Source organism: Myotis yumanensis, unplaced genomic scaffold (genome assembly GCF_028538775.1).
Source record: "Myotis yumanensis isolate MYYU_CA2020_CCGP unplaced genomic scaffold, mMyoYum1.0.hap1 SCAF_3, whole genome shotgun sequence".
NCBI lineage: Eukaryota > Metazoa > Chordata > Mammalia > Chiroptera > Vespertilionidae > Myotis > Myotis yumanensis.
This window is the reverse complement of record NW_027223754.1, coordinates 194,965,220-194,984,783: the sequence shown is the minus strand read 5'-3', so window position 1 is coordinate 194,984,783 and position 19,564 is coordinate 194,965,220. Positions and strand designations below refer to the sequence as shown.

The following is a 19,564-nucleotide window of genomic DNA, read 5'->3' as shown; positions in this document are numbered from 1 at the left end:
GCTTTTGTTTTTATAATTTAAAAAAATTTTTCAGTTACAGTTGACATTCCGTATCATATTAGTTTCAGGTATACAGCATAGTGGATAAACATTTACATAACTTATGAAGTGATACCTCTAATAAATCTAGTACCTCCCTGACACCATGCATAGTTATTACAATGTTATTTAATATATTTTTATGTTATAATTTACATCCCTATGACTATTTTGTAACTGCCAATTTGTACTACTTAATCATTTCACCTTTTTATCCAGCCCTCCTACCCTCTCCCTTCTGGCAACAATCAGTTTTTTTCTCTGTATCTATGAGTCTGTTTCTGTTTTGTTTGTTTATTTTGTTTTTAATATTCCACATATAAGTGAAATCATGTGGTATTTGTCTTTCTCTATCAGACATATTTCACTTAGCATAATACCCCTTAGGTCAGCGGTTCTCAACTTGTGGGTCGCAACCCCTTTGGCAGTCGAACGACCCTTACACAGGGGTCGCCTAAGACCATCCTGCATATCAGATATTTACATTACGATTCATAACAGTAGCAACATTACAGTTATGAAGTAGCAACGAAAATAATTTTATGGTTGGGTCACAACATGAGGAACTGTATTTAAAGAGCCAGAATGTTGAGAACCACTGCCTTAGGTCCACCCATGTTGTTGCAGATGGTAATATTTCATTCTTTTTTATGGCCAAGTAATAGTCCCATTGTATATATGTATCACATCTTCCTTAATCATTTATCAGTGCATACTTACATTGCTTCTATATCTTGGCTATTGTCAACAATGCTGCAATGAACATAGTAATGCATATATATCTTTTTAAATTTGTGTTTTACTACCAAACTGTTTTCAGTAGCAGCTGCACCATTTTACATTTCTACCAGCAGTGCATGAGGTTTATTCATATCCTTGTCAACACTTGTTATTGTCTGTTTTATTTTTATTATAGCCATCTTAGTGGGTGTGAAGTGGTATCTCATTGTGGTTTTGATTGGCATTTACCTAATGACTAGTGATGTTGACATGTTTTCATGTGTTATTGTCCATTTGCATATATTCTTAAAAGAAATGTCCAAATCCTTTGCCCATTTTGAGTTATTTGTCTTTTTATTCTTGAGCTTAAGAATTCTTTATATATTCTGAACACTAGACCCTTTGATGACCAGAACTATGGGCTGAGGTGTTTTCCCGGTGTTGTGTTTTGTGACACCGAAGAATGAGCTATGTGGACCAGGAGATTTAAGTAAAAGTGTGGAAAATTTATTATAAGCAGATTCAGACTCCCTGCAAGGGGAGGAAGACCCAATAGTGGGCTGCCCGTTAAAGCCTTGTATATATTTGCTACAAGTCTGCTTCTATGTCTATTTGTGTCGTCACCTGATTAATTCTCTCAATTGTTTTTGCTCAGCAACAGACCTGAACTTTCCCTGTTTCTATATGCTCTTTCTCTGTTCCTGTGCTGAACTTTTTCTGTTTCTATACGTTCGTCTATCTTGTTGCTATAAGCTCTCCCTTGTTTTCCCATGTCTCCTGCTTTGAGTCCAGAAAGATTTTATTATTTCTGCTTGGTTGGTTCCTGTGGTTAGGCTGGCTCAAACTGCCATGTCTACCCCTGCCTATGTTCTACCTGCCTTTGTTTTCAGCTGGAGCCCTGCCCTATCTGCCTGGGTTTCAAGTTAAGCCTCTTACCTTTTTACATATTTGAGTTGCAAAATTTTTTTCCATTCTGTGATCCATTGGCAGTTAATTTTTTGTATATGGTATGATATCAGAGTTCAATTTTATTCTTTCACATGTGAATATCCAGTTCCATTATCATGAATTCAAAAGACTATTCTTTCTTCCATTGAACTGTCTTGGAACCCTTGTCAAAAATTAATTTACCATAAATTTGAGGGTTTATTTCTAGACTCAATTCTAAGCCATTGATTTCTATATTTATCCTCATTGTCAGTACCACATTTGATTAATGTAGCTTTTATATTAAGTTTTGAAATTAGGAATGTGTTCTTTTTTCAAGATTGTTTTGGATATTCTGGGTCCTTGAATTTCCATGTGAATTTTAGAAATTTTAACATGTTAATTTTTGCAAAAACAACCATTGGAATTTTGACAGAGATTTCATTGAATCTGTAGGTCAACTGGGGAGTATTGCCATTTTAACAATATTAAGTCTTCAAATACATAAATCTTTCTGTTATTTCTCACCTGAGAATATTTTTTTTCCATGTTTTTTAATGAGTAGAAGAGAAGGAGGGTGAGAGAGAGAAACATCAATGTGAGAGAGGCACATCGATTGGTTGTCTCCCACCTGTGCCCTGCTAGGGGACAGGGATTGATCCTGCAATCCGGATACTGGGAATTGAATCTGTGACCCTTTGGTGCATGGGTGGATGCTCTAACCATTGAGAACACTGACCAGGGCAATATAGGATATCTTTTTTTAAAAAACACACACACACACACATATTTTTTATTGATTTCAAAGAGGAAGCGAGAGGGGAAAAGAGATACAAATGTCAATGATAAGAGAGAATCACTGATAGGCTGCCTCCTACACACCCGCTACTGAGAACTGAACCCACAACCTTGGACATGTTCCCTTGACCAGAATTGAACCTGGGACCCTTCAGTCCTCAGACCAACGCTCTATCCACTGAGCCAAACCACCTAGGGCAAAGTAGCATAAATTTTAAGTGGTGTGCCTGCACTCTGTTTTTCCCATGACCCCTATTATTTGTAGTGCACAATTTTGCAGGGCATGAAGTTTTTCACAAATGTATATATCATGCTACAGCTGTGGGGGAGGACAAATTTTTCTCTACCCTCAAGGTTCTTTTGGCTAGTCTAATAATTAAATAGATATGAGTAGATCAGCAAAAGAAAATAAATTTAATACATACATATGTATGGGAAACGCACATATGTGAGAGAGTCAGAGACCCGCACATGCATGAGAGTTTCTGAGATAGAAAGGGGGATTGAGGTATATAAGACTTCCTGAGCTAGGGATGAGGGAGGTACCTTGGGGGCTTCAAATGGTCATTGGAAGATGATAAGAAGAGCAGGTGTTCAGGAATAGAAGTTTGTCCTGTCCTACAGATAGGTCAAAAGAGGTTACTTCTAATAATCACTTATTATGGGCAAGGCCTCTAATTTAAATTTTTCTAGGCAGTTAAAGGAGAGGCAGAAGTTTCTCTTCAGACTGAGGCAAAAGTTATCTTTAGCTCAAAACAATCTACATACCACAGGGGCACATTTTGAGGTGACTCCCCATAACTCAAAGTAGAATCTTTAGCAACAGTGGCAGGACAATGAGATAGAGATGTTTATATAAACAGGAACTTTTGGTGTCATTCAAATCTCATTTTAAACAAATTCTCCTACTTCTCTTTTAGGAATGGCTAATCAAGTCTGAGCCTCAGAAAATTTTCTTTATTAATAGTAATATTAATAAGTTAATATAGTTATTAATATCATTAGCTTTTACCTAATGATGCTCAGTCCTCTAGGTGTCCCAGTCCTTTGATACTGTTGCTGCTGCCCAGTCCTCCAGTATGTGCTCTTCTTGTTCATTGCAAACCCATGAGGCCACTTAGCTTTGGTTTAGCCAGCCCCAGACTGCCCATTTAGTCACAATCCTGCGGTTTCACAACCTGTTGGTAAATTGTGTCCTCATGGTCAGTGCTTCCCAAACTTAACATTTATAAGAATCACATGGAGCCGAAACCGGTTTGGCTCAGTGGATAGAGTGTCGGCCTGCGGACTGAGGGGTCCCAGGTTCGATTCCGGTCAAGGGCATGTGCCTGGGTTGCGGGCACATCCCCAGTGGGAGATGTGTAGGAGGCAGCTGATCGATGTTTCTCTGTCATCAATGTTTCTGACTCTCTATCTCTCTCCCTTCCTCTCTGTAAAAAATCAATAAAATATATTAAAAAAAAAAAAGAATTACATGGAGGGCTTGTTCAATCACAAGTTCCTGGATGCCATCTCTGGAGCTTCTGACACGTATGATATGTTTGGGTTAAGTGAGAATTGGCATTTGTAACAAGCTCTCAGGTGATATTGATGCTGCTGGTCCAATGGTCACATTTTGAGTGGCACTACTCAAATACCCTGCCATTAGCAGTATCTATCACTCACTCTGAGGCACCAGTTTCTTCCCTATCAAAACTTTGTTGGTGGGGGGTTGGGGGAGTGGAGGGGGAAATGGTGCACTATTGCATCAGCACAGTCATTTTCAACCAGGGGCAATTTTTATCCCCAGGAGACATTTGGCAATATCTGGAGACACTTTTTTGTTGCCCTAACTGGGTAAGAAGGCATGCTATTGGCATCTGGAAGGTAGAGGCCAGAGATGCTGCTAAACATCCTACAATGCACAAGGCAGCTCCTTACCACAAAGAATTATCTGGCTCAAATGTCAATAGTGCCAAGGTTGAGAAACTTGGCATCAACATGATATTGCTTTTTTTGCCATTAGCATGAAATCCTTCTGATTGTGTCTTTGTCAAGTAGATAGCCTATGAAGTGAAGATAGAGGTAAAGGAATGGTTGTGTTCTCTCCCGAAGCCCCGCTTTGTACAGTTCGTAGAATATATAAATCTCAACTTTAAAACCAAGTGTTTGAATTATTACTTGTAGACATGATAACTTGTTTTCAGATTCTTAACTTCTCCTTCTTAGGTCTGATAGCAGAATGGAAGACTTTACTAAAACTAGACCTTTGGACATTGGACCTATCTATTTCTTTGATCAGGTAATAATGTAGCTCAGTTTCATAAATTATAATTTACTTTTAAAAATATATTTCACTTTGACCAGTATTTTTCTCTACCTTTTAAATAGATTTATTTCATTTTAGATGAAACCAAAAAAGAAAAAATGGGATAAGAGAGACCTTCTCCCCCATTTGGAGCACACTCCAGAAGAAAAACATAGGTAAAACTTTTGGAATTACTCTGCATTGCTGGCATCACTGTATATTTCCAAAGGCTTATATGGTGCTCAGGATCAATCCTTCCTTATTTCCTACCCTCTAAGAAACTACATCAAGAAATTACCATGTCAAAGCCAATTATGAAGTTAGTCAGAGAACTTTATTTTATTTTTATTTTTTTTAACTTTTAAAAATTTATTACCCATCTGATACCATAATACTTATTACAATGTTATTGACTATATTACCTATGCTGTACTTTACAGCTTTGTGACTATTTTAATCACTGACAGTTTGTACTTTTATTTTTTTTGACATATCTTTTTTTAAATTAAATCTTTATTGTTCTGATTATTACAGTTGTTCCTCTTCCCCCCCGCCATAGTGCTCCTCCACCCAGTTCCCACCCAACCCTCTGCCCTTATCCCTCCCACTGTCCTCATCCATAGGTGCACGATTTTTGTCCAGTCTTTTCCTGCACCCCCACACACCTTTCCCCCCAAGAATTGTCATTCCACTCCCTTTCCATGCCCCTGGTTCTATTATATTCACCGGTTTATTCTGTTCATCAGATTATTTATTCACTTGATTTTTAGATTCACTTGTTGATAGAGGTGTATTTGTTGTTCATAATTTGTATCTTCACCTTTTTCTTCTTCTTCCTCTTCTTAAAGGATACCTTTCATCATTTCATATAATGCTGGTTTGGTGGTGATGAACTCCTTTAGCTTTTTCTTATCTGTGAAGCTCTTTATCTGACCTTCGATTCTGAATAATAGCTTTGCTGGATAAAGTAATCTTGGTTGTAGGTTCTTGCTATTCATCACTTTGAATATTTCTTGCCACTCTCTTTTGGCTTGCATAGTTTCTGTTGAGAAATCAGCTGACAGTTGTATGGGTACTCCCTTGTAGGGAACTGACTGTCTTTCTCTTGCTGCTTTTAAGATTCTCTCTTTGTCTTTTGCTCTTGGCATTTTAATTATGATGTGTCTTGGTCCTCTTTGGATTCCTTTTGTTTGGGGTTCTCTGCGCTTCCTGGACTTGTAAGTCTATTTCTTTCGCCAGGTAGGGGAAGTTTTCTGTCATTATTTCTTCAAATAGGTTTTCAATATCTTGCCCTCTCTCTTCTTCTGGCACCCCCATAATTCTGATGTTGGTACGCTTGAAGTTGTGCCAGAGGCTCCTTACACTATCTTCATATTTTTGGATTCTTTTTTCTTTTTGCTTTTCCGATTGGGTACTTTTTGTTTCTTCGTATTTCAAGTCTTTGACTTGATTCTTGGGATCCTCTTGTCTGCTGTTGGATCTCTGTATATTATTCTTTATTTCAGTCAGTGTATGCTTAATTTCTAGTTGGTCTTTTTTCATATCCTCGAGGGTCTCACTAAATTTATCGGCGGTTTCCAGAAAATTCTTGAAAAACCTTCTAACCGTGGTTTTTAACTCTATATCCAGTCATTTGCTTTCCTCCATTTTTGTCATTTGTGACCTATTTCTTTGTCTCTGCATTTTTTATGCTTCCCTGTGTTGGTAGAGTGGCTTTGTGTGCTAGGTGTCCTATAGGGCCCAGTGGCTCAGCCTCCCCAGTTACCTGAGGTGGACACTCTTGGTGCACCCCTTTGTGGGCTTTGTGCACAGTCTTGTTGTAGTCTTGTTGTAGTTAAGCTTTGATTGTTGTAGTTATCACTGGGAGGAATTGACCTCCAGGCCAATTGGCTGTGGGAATCAGCTGTGTCTGCAGTGGGAGAACTTCTGTGCTGAAGACACCCTTCTGGGGCAAGACTTGCTTCAGTGGGGTTTTGGTGCTCACTGAATCTGCCCCCTGAGTGTGATCCTTATGGATCTGAGGAGTTGTAATCTGGATGGTCCCGCTCTGACCACTGGGTACACTGGCTCTTGGATCTAAGGAGGTGCTAATTTAGCCTCTGACTGAGGCTACCCAGCAGGAGCTACAAAGAGATCTGCAGATTTCCCTTTCTTTTTTGGAGTTTGGAGGTGCCCAGATGAGGCCTAGCTGTGTTTTGTGATTAATCACTATGCTTTAATTATGTTCAATTTGTAACAATGAAATTGGGGGTCACCACAACATGAAGAACTGTATTAAAGGGTCGCAGCATTAGGAAGATTGAGAACCACTGGCCTAAGGGAACTTTGGGACAATACAAAACGAAACAACATCCGCATAATAGGGGTGCCAGAGGGAGAGGAAACTGAGCAAGGAATAGAAAACCTGTTTGAAGAAATAACGATAGAAAACTTCCCTACGTATTTTGATTGGGGCATTTAATCCATTTACATTTAGTTATTATTGATAGGTACTTGTTTGTCGCCATTTGTATTCTTTAAGCCTGTGTTCCTTCTTCGCTTCTTCTTTCTTCTTTTTACAGCAGACCCTTTAGCATTTCTTGCATTGCTGGTGTGGTGGTAATAAACTCCCTTAGTCCTTCTTTGTCTGTGAAGCTCCTGATTTCCCCCTCAATTTTGGTTGATAGCCTTGCTGGGTACAGTATTCTTGGATTCAGACCCTTCCTTTGCATGACTTTGTATATTTCATTCCATTCCCTTCTGGCCTGATGTGTTTTTATTGAGAAATCAGTTGTCAGTCTGATTGGGGATATAGAGAAGAAAAAAATCACACAAATCCAAGAAGCTCACAGAGTCCAAAACAAAATGAACCCCAAAAGACCAAAGCCAGGGCAAATTATAATTAAATTGGCAAACACCAACGACAAAGTAAGAATCTTAAAAGTGGCCAGAGAGAGACAGAAAGTTACCTACAAAGGATCCCCAATCAGACTGACGACTGATTTCTCAACAGAAACACATCAGGCAAGAAGGGAATGGAATGAAATATACAAAGTCATGCAAAGGAAGGGTCTGAATCCAAGAATACTGTACCCAGCAAGGCTATCAACCAAAATTGAGGGGGAAATCAGGAGCTTCACAGACAAAGAAGGACTAAGGGAGTTTATTACCACCACACCAGCAATGCAAGAAATGCTAAAGGGTCTGCTGTAAAAAGAAGAAAGAAGAAGCGAAGAAGGAACACAGGCTTAAAGAATACAAATGGCGACAAACAAGTACCTATCAATAATAACTTTAAATGTAAATGGATTAAATGCCCCAATCAAAATACATAGGGTAGCTGAGTGGATAAGAAAACATGACCCCATATCTGCTGTCTACAGGAAACCCACCTCAGAAAAAAGGATTTACACAGACTGATGATGAAGGGATGGAAAAAGGTTTTTCAGGCAAATGGAAATGAAAAAAAGCTGAGGTAGCAATACTTATATTGGACAAATTAGATCTCAAAGTGAAGGACATAACAAGAGATAAGGAAGGCCACTTCATAATAATAAAGGGAGCAATCCAACAAGGAGAAATGACTCTGGTAAACATATATGCATCCAATACAGGAGCACCCAAATATATAAAAAAAAAACCTTCTGGAGGATATCAAGGGAGAGATTGACAGCAATACAGTCATAGTAGGGGACTTTATTACCCCACTATCACCATTGGACAAATCTCCTAAACAAAAACACAGCAAAGAAACATCAATCCTAAATGACTCACTAGATCAGATGGAATTAATTGACATCTTCAGAACATTTCACCCCAAAGCCACCGAATATACATTTTTCTCAAGTGCACATGGGACACTTTAAAGATAGACCACATATTAGGGCACAGGCAAAGTCTCTTCAAATTCAAGAGGATAGAAATCATATCAAGTATCTTCTCAGATCACAATGGCATAAAACTAGAAATCAACTACAATAAAAACAATTAAAAAAATCAAACACCTGGAGGCTAAATAGCATGCTATTAAATAATGACTGGGTTACCAGAGAGATAAAAGAAGAAATAAAAAGCATCATGGCAACAAATGACAATGAAAATACAACAATCCAAAATCTATGGGACACAGTGAAAGCAGTCTTGAGAGGGAAGTTCATAGCTCTGCAAGCCTACCACAAAAAAACAAAAAACAAAAAACAATGGTAATAAATTACCTAACCCTACAACTCAAAGACTTAGAAAGAGAGCAACAAAAAAAGCCCAGCGTAAGCAGAAGGACGGAAATAATAAAGATAAGAGCAGAGATAAACAAAATAGAGACCAAAAAAACAATACAAAAGTTCAACAAAACCAAGAGCTGGTTCTTTGAAAGGATAAACAAGATTGATGAACCTCTAGCCAGGCTCACCAAGAAGCAGAGAGGACCCAAATAAACAAAATCAGAAATGAAAGAGGTGAAATAACAACCGATCCCACAGAAATACAAACAATTATGAAAAAATATTATGAACAAGTCTGTTCCAACAAAAAGGACAACCTAGACGAAATGGACATATTCTTAGAAAAATACAAGCTTCCAAAACTCAACCAAGAATAAAAACAAAAACAAACAAACAAAAAAACCTGAATAGGCTGATAACTACCGAAGAAATTGAAACAATGATCAAAAATCTTCCAGCAAACAAAAGCCCTAGTCCGGACGGTTTTACAGGGGAGTTCTACCAAGCATTCAAAGAAGTATGACCTATCCTAATCAGATTATTTAAAAATATTCAAGAGGAAGGCACGCTTCCAAGCTCTTTCTATGAAGCCAGCATTACCCTAATTCCAAAACCAGATAAAGACACCACAAAATAAAGAGAACTACAGGCCAATATCCTTGATGAACATAGATGCTAAAATTCTCAACAAAATTCTAGCAGATCGGATTCAGCAATACATTAGAAAGATCATACACCATGACAAAGTGGGATTTATTCCAGGAATGCAAGGATGGTACAATATCCACAAATCAATAAATGTGATACATCACATAAACAAACTGAGAGACAAAAATCACATAATCATATCAATTGATGCAGAAAAAGCATTTGACAAAAATCCAACACCCTTTCTTGATAAAAACTTTCAGCAAAGTGGGAATAGAGGGATCATACCTCAACATAATAAAAGCCATATATGACAAACCCATAGCCAACATCATAATCAATGGGCAAAAACTAAAACCATTCCCCCTAAAAACAGGAACAAGACAGGGATGCCCCCTCTCACCACTCCAGTTCAACATAGTACTAGAAGTACTAGCCATAGCAATCAGACAAGAAGAAGAAATAAAAGGCATCCAAATTGGAAAAGAAGAAGTAAAACTGCCCTTATTAGCAGATGACATGATACTATGCATAGAAAACCCCAAAGACTTCATCAATAAACTACTAGACCTAATAAATGAATTTGACAATGTAGTAGGATACAAAATTAATGCCCAGAAATCTATGGCCTTTTTATACACCAATAATGAACTCACAGAAAGAGAAATGAAAAAAACAATCCCATTACCTTTGCACCAAAAAAACCTAAGATACCTAGGAATAAACTTAACCAAGAATGTAAAAGACTTGTACTTGGAAAACTACAGGACATTGAAAAAAGGGATAGAGGAAGACATACACAAATGGAAGAATATCCCATGTTCATGGGTTGGTAGAATCAACATCATTAAAATGTCCATACTACCTAAAGCAATCTATAGATTCAATGCAATACCTATTAAAATACCAATGGCATATTTCAAAGATCTAGAACAAAGTCTCCAAAAATTCATCTGGCATAAAAAAGACCCAGAATAGACACAGCTGTCCTGAGAAAGAAGAGCAAAGTTGGAGGGATCATAGTACCAGACATCAAACTATATTACCAAGCCACGGTTCTCAAAACTGCCTAGTACTGGCACAAAAACAGACTTATAGACCAATGGAACAGAATAGAGGATCCAGCAATTGACCCAGATCATTATACTCAATTAATATTTGACAAAGGAGGCAAGAGCATACAATGGAGTCAAAGCAGTCTCTTTAATAAACGGTGCTGGGAAATTTGGTCAGATACATGTAAAAAAAAAAATGAAACTAGATCACCTACTTACACCATACACAAAAACAAACTCAAAATGGCTAAAGGACTTGAATGTAAGATGGGAAACCATAAAAACCCTGCAGGACTCCATAGGCAGCCAAGTTGCAGACATATGTAGTAGCAATATCTTTACAGACACAGATACTAGGACAAGAGAGATTAAAGAGAAAATAAACAAATGGGACTGCATCAAAATAAAAAGCTTCTGCACAGCAAAAGAAACCATCAACAAAACAACAAGAAATCCCACTTCATGGGAGAACATATTTGCCAATGTTATCTCTGATAAGGGTTTAATCTCCAACATTTACAGGGAACTCATACAACTTAACAAAAGGAAGATAAACAACCCAATCAAAAAATGGGCAAAGGACCTAAATAGACACTTTTCGAAAGAGGACATTCAGAAAGCCAAGAGACACATGAAAACATGCTCAAAGTCACTAATCATCCAAGAGATGCAAATCAAAACAACCATGAGATATCACCTCACACCTGTCAGAATGGCTATCATCAACAAATCAACAAAAGACAAGTGCTGGAGAGGATGTGGAGAAAAAGGAACCATCCTTCACTGCTGGTGGGAATGCAGACTGGCGCAGCCATTGTGGAAAACAGTATGGAGTTTCCTCAAAAATTTAAAAATGGAACTGCCATTTGACCCAGTAATACCACTTCTAGGAATATATCCCAAGAAAGCAGAAACACCAATCAGAAAGGATACATGCACCCCTATGTTCATAGCAGCACAATTTACAATAGCTAAGATTTGGAAACAGCCTAAATGCCCATCAGTAGATGAGTGGATTTGAAAACTATGGTAAATTACACAATGGAATACTACGCTGCAGTAAAAAAGAAGGAATTCTTACCATTTGCAACAGCATGGATGGAACTGGAGAGCATTATGCTAAGTGAACTAAGTCAGGCAGTGAAAGAGAAATAACATGATCCCACTCATTTATGGATAATAAAGAACATTATAACCTAATGAACAAAACGATAGATACAGAGGCAGAGAAGCATCGAACAGACTGTCGAATTACAGCGGGAAGGCTGTGGAGTGTTGGGGGGGCGGGTAAGAGATCAATCGAAGGACTTGTATGCATGCATATAAGCATAACCAATGGACACAAGACGCGGGGGGTGGGGGGGGTGGGAGGAAGGCCGGGGGAAGGTCAATAGGAGAAAAAGGGAAAAAATATGTTCAAACTTTCTACATACTACTTTTGTTTAATAAATTCACCTTTCATTAAAATAAACCAGATATATAAATATTATTTTTAAATATGTATTAAATTTCTTAACCTTTTTAATATCCTTCTGAAGAAGGTATAATTATTGACTGTACTTACATATTGAGGCAATTAATAAATGGAAGGTATTACAGTTACTGTTATTTTAAGTAGTCTTATTCTTTTATTTGAGCAATAGATAAATCTGTGAGTTGTAAATGCATATTTACAGGATGTTACAAAGAAAATACTATAAAATTGAGATAACACAGTAGCTGCCTCATAGGTTTAGTATTAGAGTTTGGAGAAATGATGTTATGAGAGCAACTTTGAAAGTTTATTATAACGGGATATAGAAATGTATGAGTTATAATAATAATATTATGTTTAAAGTTTTCAAAAATAGGTCTTCCATCTAAAAAATATTAATGTGAAAATATAACCAATGCCTAAAGATCTACATTTACAATTCTTATTCCAATTCAAGTACCTTTTAATCTAAAAAAGTTGCCTTTTTACATTAAACCCTCAGTTGAGAAACCAATGTTATTTTTCAAACTATGTTAATGTAACCACCATTTAGGAGAAAGATGTAAGTGACTCTTTAATGCTCTGTACCATTTTATAAAGTCCATCGGGTGGTGTTGACATGTTTCACCACATTGACTTGGTGAAAGAAAACATTTTGAAATTGTAATGACAAACAGGAGTGGGGGGAGGTAGGAGAGTTTATAGGGGTGATAAATGGTGCTGGAAAGAGGCATGATATACATGTGAGATATTATAGAATTGTACACTTTAAACCTATATAATTTTACTAATCAATATAACCCTAATACATTCAGTAATAAAGTAATTGTGATGACGAGGGCAGCTGTCTTAGAAATATTTGAACAACTGGTTTAGAGGAGAACATTCCAAATTTTAAAACCATAGCGCTCCCCCTCCAAACTGCCCCAGCTATCAAAAGCCCTCATCAGTCTCTAAGCTTCTCAGATGCCTCTTCTAGATTTGGCAAATTCCCTCTCCCTGCACCTAACCTCCTACAAAGGTGATCGTGGAGAATATGAGGGTTACCTGTTTGGATTTCTGTCTTCTCTCAAATACAGTAACATCTGATAGGGGTGTGTTGGATGGGTTAAGGCAGTGGTCGGCAAACTGAGGCTCACGAGCCACCTGCGGCTCTTTGGCCTCTTGAGTGTGGCTCTTCCACAAAATACCACGTGTGGGCGCGCACGTACAATGCGATTGGAACTTTGTGGCCCGTGCGCAGAATTCGGTTTTCGGCCTGGGCGAGTCTATTTTGAAGAAGTGTCATTAGAAGAAGTGGGGGGTGTCGGTTGGTAGGGTGACAGGAGAAGCGGCGCAGGTGCGCCGCAAGATACACAGTGCTCCATTCATGCACGAGTTTAGTGAGCCAGTCAGTCAGCAGTCTCATGGAGCAGTGGTTAGTGCTAGTTGCCTCCGCAAATCGCGTGCAGGTGACAAAAGTACCTACTCGAAGCATAAAGTTACCTGTATTTCTCCAACCAGCTGCAGATCCTACAGATTTTTGTCATCAGTTTAAGAATTGTAATTCTTTTGTGTTGGTAGCTTTATTATTATAAAATGAAACATTTTTTTAGGTGCCCTGTTTGAGATGGCTACAAAGAAGCAGCAAAGAAAAACGGAAGACGAAAACCGTGAATTTAAAGTTGAATGTACCTACCTATATAGTTTAAAAAATTTGGCTCTCAAAAGAAATTTCAATCGTTGTACTGTTGATATTTGGCTCTGTTGACTAATGAGTTTGCTGACCACTGAGTTAAGGGAACACAATAAGTTTGTAGACTTAGAACCTGAGAAATTCAGGGAAGCCTTTCTGGAAGAAATGATCTATGTCTTGTCTTATAATTAGACAAATGAATAAATGACACACACATATTGGTTTTTTTCTTCTGTGTATAAACAAAAATGTTTATTGTGGAAAAGTTAGAAGAGCATGAAGTATAAAAGGAGAAAATTAATCCCACAATTAATTTCCTTTTTGGTGGACATTTGCTTAGGCTCTTTACTACCAGATATATGATATATACATTATACAATTGAGATCATTCCACATATGTAATTGTGTATCTTTTTTATATAACATAATCATTTCCCAAAATTATTAAGAGAAATTTTACAAACAATTTTTATTGCTATACATTGTTTGGGTATGGAATTATTTACTTACTTAGCAATATTCCTATGAGCTATTAGGTTCTTTTCAATTTTTACTAATATAAAAAAATAATGTTACAATTTGCAATTTTATACACAGATGATATACATCAGTGGTTCTCAACCTTCCTAATGCCGCTACCCTTTAATACAGTTCCTCATGTTGTGGTGACCCCCAATTTCATTGTTACAAATTGAACATAATTAAAGCATAGTGATTAATCACAAAAACAATATGTAATTATATATGTGTTTTCCGATGGTCTTAGGCGACCCCTGTGAAAGGGTCGTTCAACCCCCTAAGGGGTCGCGACCCACAGGTTGAGAACTGCTGCTATACGTCTTTTAAATTATATTTTAAGATGAATTCTAGAAGTCAAATTACTAGGTTAAAAAGTATTCAATATCTTGCCCTAACCGGTTTGGCTCAGTGGATAGAGCATCGGCCTGCGGACTCAAGGGTCCCAGGTTCGATTCCGGTCAGGGGCATGTGCCTTGGCTGCAGGCACATCCCCAGTGGGGTGCGTGCAGGAGGCGGCTGATCGATGTTTCTCGCTCATTGATGTTTCTAGCTCTCTATCTCTCTCCCTTCCTCTCTGTAAAAAAATCAATAAAATATATATTTAAAAAAAAGTATTCAATATCTTTAAGTCTCACATATGTTTTTCACAGTCCTACGGAGAGTATTCACTCTAAAGAAGTAGATGAGAAACCAAGTCTATCTATAGAAGCTGCATCGAAGAAGCAATATGCGTTTCAGTCATTTGCCATCTCATCAACTTCTGTTGTTTCCAAGTTTCCTCCTAAAGTTACATTCTCCAAAATACAAATGCAAAAGAGTCTGCTTGAAGAATACAAAGACATTGCTGCTGAATTACTGTGTGAACTTGGGGAGACATTGCATATATATGCTGAGTATAATATTGCTTTCCCTGTAGGAATTGTAAATCTTGTGAATTACAGTTGGCATGATCTCATTGAAGAAGCTAATAAATATGAAACCAAAATGTCAATGTGGAAGAAACAGGATGCCTTGCAAAGCAGTTCCAGTACCATTATAGTTGACAAAATCAGCAACTATCCAAGAACAGAACGTCATGAGGAAAATCTTCTGATGAAAACAAAAAGAGATTGGCACCATTTTGTATCAATTAATCCTATGAAAAAAATACGTAAGTAGAAATTACTAATTAGATTTATAAATAAGAAAGAAAGGATAAAAGTAGCAAGTGAGATATTGACAGAACATTGTATTTGGTTATATTATAGTGATATTTGGTTTGTGTTAATCATTTTAGTAATTCATGAATGTCAGCAGTAAGACATAATTTTTTAAAAATATTTTTATTGATTTCAGAGAGGAAGGGAGAGGAAGAGAATGATAGAAACATCAGTGATGAGAGAGAATTATTGATTGGCTACCTCCTGCCCACCCCACCCCACCCCACACTGGGATCAAGCCCACAACCCAGGCATTTGCCCTGACTGAGAATCGAACCATGACCTTCTGGTTCATAGGTTGACGCTCAACCACTGAGTCACACTGGCTGGGCAGACAGAAAAATATAGTGCTTTCAGTTCAATATAGCATTCATTACGCTTCATATCCATGTGATGTGAAGCCTTTGCGTTGGGAGATCTTACAAATTCTTTCAACAGTAGCATGGTCCAACAGAAAAATGATGCTAGCCACATAAGTAATTTTTTAAAATTAAACTTTTATTTCTAAGGTAATTACAGACACACATGCAGTTATAACAAATAATGTAGAAAGATCACATATACCCTTTACCCATTTTTTTCCCCACATGGCAACATCTTGCAAAACTATTGTATAGTATCGCAACCAGGCTATTGATGCAGTCAAGATTCAAAATACTTGCATTACCACAAGGATCACTCATGTCCTTTTGCAGCCAAGACTATGTTCCTCCTGCCCTACCCCTCTTTAACCCTGGCAACCACCAATGTGTACCCCATTTTAATATTTTTGTCACTTCAAGATTATATGAACTAGAATCATACAATGTATAACTTTTGGCGATAGCCTTTTTTTCCAACTAGCTTAATTCTCAGAGATTCATCCAGATTACATGTATCAATAATTTGTTCCTTCTTATTGCTCAGCTATATTCTGCAGTATGAATGAATCACAATTTGTTTAACCATCCACTCCTTGAAGGACATCTGGATTTTTCCCTCCCTCCCTCCTTTTCTTCCTTGCTTTCTTCCTTGCACCTTTTGTCTATTAGGAAAGCTGCTAAAACATTTGTATACATGTTTTTGTGTAAATATAAGTTTTGATTTCTCTTTGATAAATACCCAGAACAGGTGCTGGGCCACATGTTAATCTCATGTTTACTTTTATATGTTAAGTGCCAAACTGTTAAATGCCAAACTGTTTTTCGAGAAGCTGTACTGTTTACATTTCCATCAGCAATGTATGAGTGACATCCTTGCCAGTATGTGTATGTCATCACCTTTTTTTATTTTAGCCATTCTTATAGACATGTAATGATATTTCAGTGTGATTTTATTCATGCTTCTTTTTTTTTTTTTTTTTGTTGGTTTTGGAGAGGGGAAGGGGGGAGAGAGAAGGAGAGAGAGAGAGACAGAGAAATATTGATTTGTTGTTCCACCTATTTGTGCATTCATTGCTTTATTCTTGTATGTGCCCTGACCTGGGATCAAACCTGCAACCTTGGTGTATTGGAACGACACTGTAACCAACTGCGCTACCCAGCCAGGTCCTTCACTGTGGTTTTAATTTGCATTTCTCTAATGGTTAATGATATGGAATATGTGTCTTCTATATATCCTCTTCAGTAAAATGTCTTTTTTGTCTTTGCTCATTTTCTAACTGGATTGTTTGCTTCCTTTTTATTTTTTTATTTTATTTTATTTTATTTTATTTTAAATATATTTTATTGATTTTTTACAGAGAGGAAGGGAGAGAGATAGAGAGTTAGAAACATCGATGAGAGAGAAACATCGATCAGCTGCCTCCTGCACATCTCCCACTGGGGATGTGGCCGCAACCCAGGTACATGCCCCTGACCGGAATCGAACCTGGGACCTTTCAGTCCGCAGGCCGATGCTCTATCCACTGAGCCAAACCGGTTTCGGCAAGCTTCCTTTTTATTTTTAAGAGAAAAAAATTTTTAATCCTCATGCAAGGATATTTTTCTATTGATTATTTGTTTTAGAGAGAGAATGGAAGAAAGAGGGAAAGACAGAGAGAAATATCGATGTGAGATAAACACATCGATTAGTTGCCTCCTGCATATGTCCTGACCAGCTCCCTGGCTGGGTAGAAGCCTGCAACCCAACAGAGGTACGTGCCCTTGACCATAATCAAACCCGGAACACTTCGGTCTGTGGGCCAATGCTCTATCCACTGAGCAAAACTGGCTAGAGTGTTTACTTTCTCATTGTTGAGTTTTCAGAGTTCTTTATATATTCTAGATCAGCCATGGGCAAACTACGGCCCGCGGCCGGATCCGGCCCGTTTGAAATGAATAAAACTAAAAAAAAAAAAAAAGACCATACCCTTTTATGTAATGATGTTTACTTTGAATTTATATTAGTTCACACAAACACTCCATCCATGCTTTTGTTCCGGCCCTCCGGTCCAGTTTAAGAACCCATTGTGGCCCTCGAGTCAAAAAGTTTGCCCACCCCTGTTCTAGATATTAGTCTTTTGTTGTAAATGTGCTTTGCAAATATTTTCTTCCAGTGTATTTTTATGCTTTTCTCTTTTTTTAATTAAAAATTTTAATTTTTAATTTAAAAAATTAATGCAGGTGTCCCCCTTTCTGCCCCTTCCCCTTTGCCCATCTCCACCCACCCCTGCCTCTCCCTCCCTTGGCCTTCACCAAACTAATACCTTCATAAAAATATTAAAATATTGACAATTGGGCTTTTTTTTTGACAATCTAGCAAAATGCTCTTTTTCTTCTCCTTCCCCTCTCCTCTTCTTCTTTTTTTCCCTTAGATGTTGTCGGCCAAAAGCAGTATTCCCAGATCTTCCAGGAAAGCCATTTACCTTTTGTTATTCACTTCTCACTGTCATCCAAGATCTGTTTAGAAAATGGTAAGATCCCTTTACCTACCCAAATCAGGGTCAATTTTGATGAGCAACCAGAGTGAGAATCACTTCGATTCACTGAATTTGAAGCCTTTCTCCCAGACATCCTCTTAGTACCACAATCATAGATTTGAAGTCAAACTTTTCAAAGATATCACCATCTAACCCAGCTCTTCCTGGTTTCTCCACTCCTGTACCCTATGAGTTTTTCCTTCATGATTTTGAGGAACTAGTTTAGATAACAATGACATTTATGTCCCTAGAAGAGCAACCCAGGGCCCTTCCAACACAAAAACCTACCATTCTGGGTTTGGAACCAAGGCTTCTGTGTTAAAGGCAAAAATAGATTCTTAAATTGTTTACATGTTATAAAGGAGACTGCCCAAGAAAGTTTATGGTTGCCCAAATCTTGAAAGAATGCTCTCTATACCTGAATGAAGTTATAAAAGGGATAAGATATGGGTTGTTAGGAAAAGGAAAACTTATTATTCCTTGGGACACAAACATAACATAGCTGTATAGCTCAGAGAATCAGTAGGAGTTGAGGCTGACTGCCATACATCTTATAGAGATGCTTTTCATGGCCTTTTTATCATAGTCCTAACAACCTTAAAAATAGTTGAAAGGATCTGCTTTTAGATAATGTGTCTAGTGATAAGTGTTCCTTCCACAGCCCCCCATTCTCTATTTATACTTCTGAATTTGATGTGTTGAGGGATCAAAATTTAAAACTAGAACTGTCTCACTGGAGTGGGACAGATATTGAGGAACTAGACCCAGGTGCATATGCTAAGAACAAGCCAGTAGGTATGGCAAAACAGCAAATAGGAATGAAGTAAATCTTAAGGTAATGAGAAAATTCTAGATGAAAATGTCAAAGAATCCAAATACGTGGGTAAAATCCAATGACTGGAAATCCCCCAGCAAGCATTTAGATGGCAAGCAGTGGCCAGCCCACTAGATAACCTGTGAACAAGGAGCAAGGCCTTATCATTGAAGGTCAGAGATTGAAATCTCAAAGTGGGAAGCTAGAAAAACTTACATTATATAATCCTAAGGAATCCAGTGATGGTGCTTCTTCAGTCCTTCCAGTCTAAAGTTAGGATGGTTTTCTTGGTCCTGGGGGGATGAACCTGGAATCTTCAGGCAGTAAGCCAC

General features: G+C 37.8%; 1 protein-coding gene across 2 annotated transcripts in view; it reads left to right on the top strand.

Annotated features, from left to right (window-relative positions):
• LOC139007427 (uncharacterized) overlaps positions 1-19,564 on the top strand; it is a 44,885-nt gene that overhangs the window by 12,414 nt on the left and 12,907 nt on the right. Inside the window, exons 3-6 of one of the 2 annotated variants that reach the window (XM_070410850.1) lie at positions 4,693-4,765; positions 4,871-4,947; positions 15,283-15,491; positions 18,314-18,412. In XM_070410850.1, the coding sequence (XP_070266951.1) occupies positions 4,693-4,765; positions 4,871-4,947; positions 15,283-15,491; positions 18,314-18,412 (458 nt within the window). Of the gene's footprint in view, positions 1-4,692; positions 4,766-4,870; positions 4,948-15,257; positions 15,492-18,313; positions 18,413-19,564 lie in introns of both variants that reach the window. The other variant, XM_070410851.1, reaches the window with a different exon arrangement.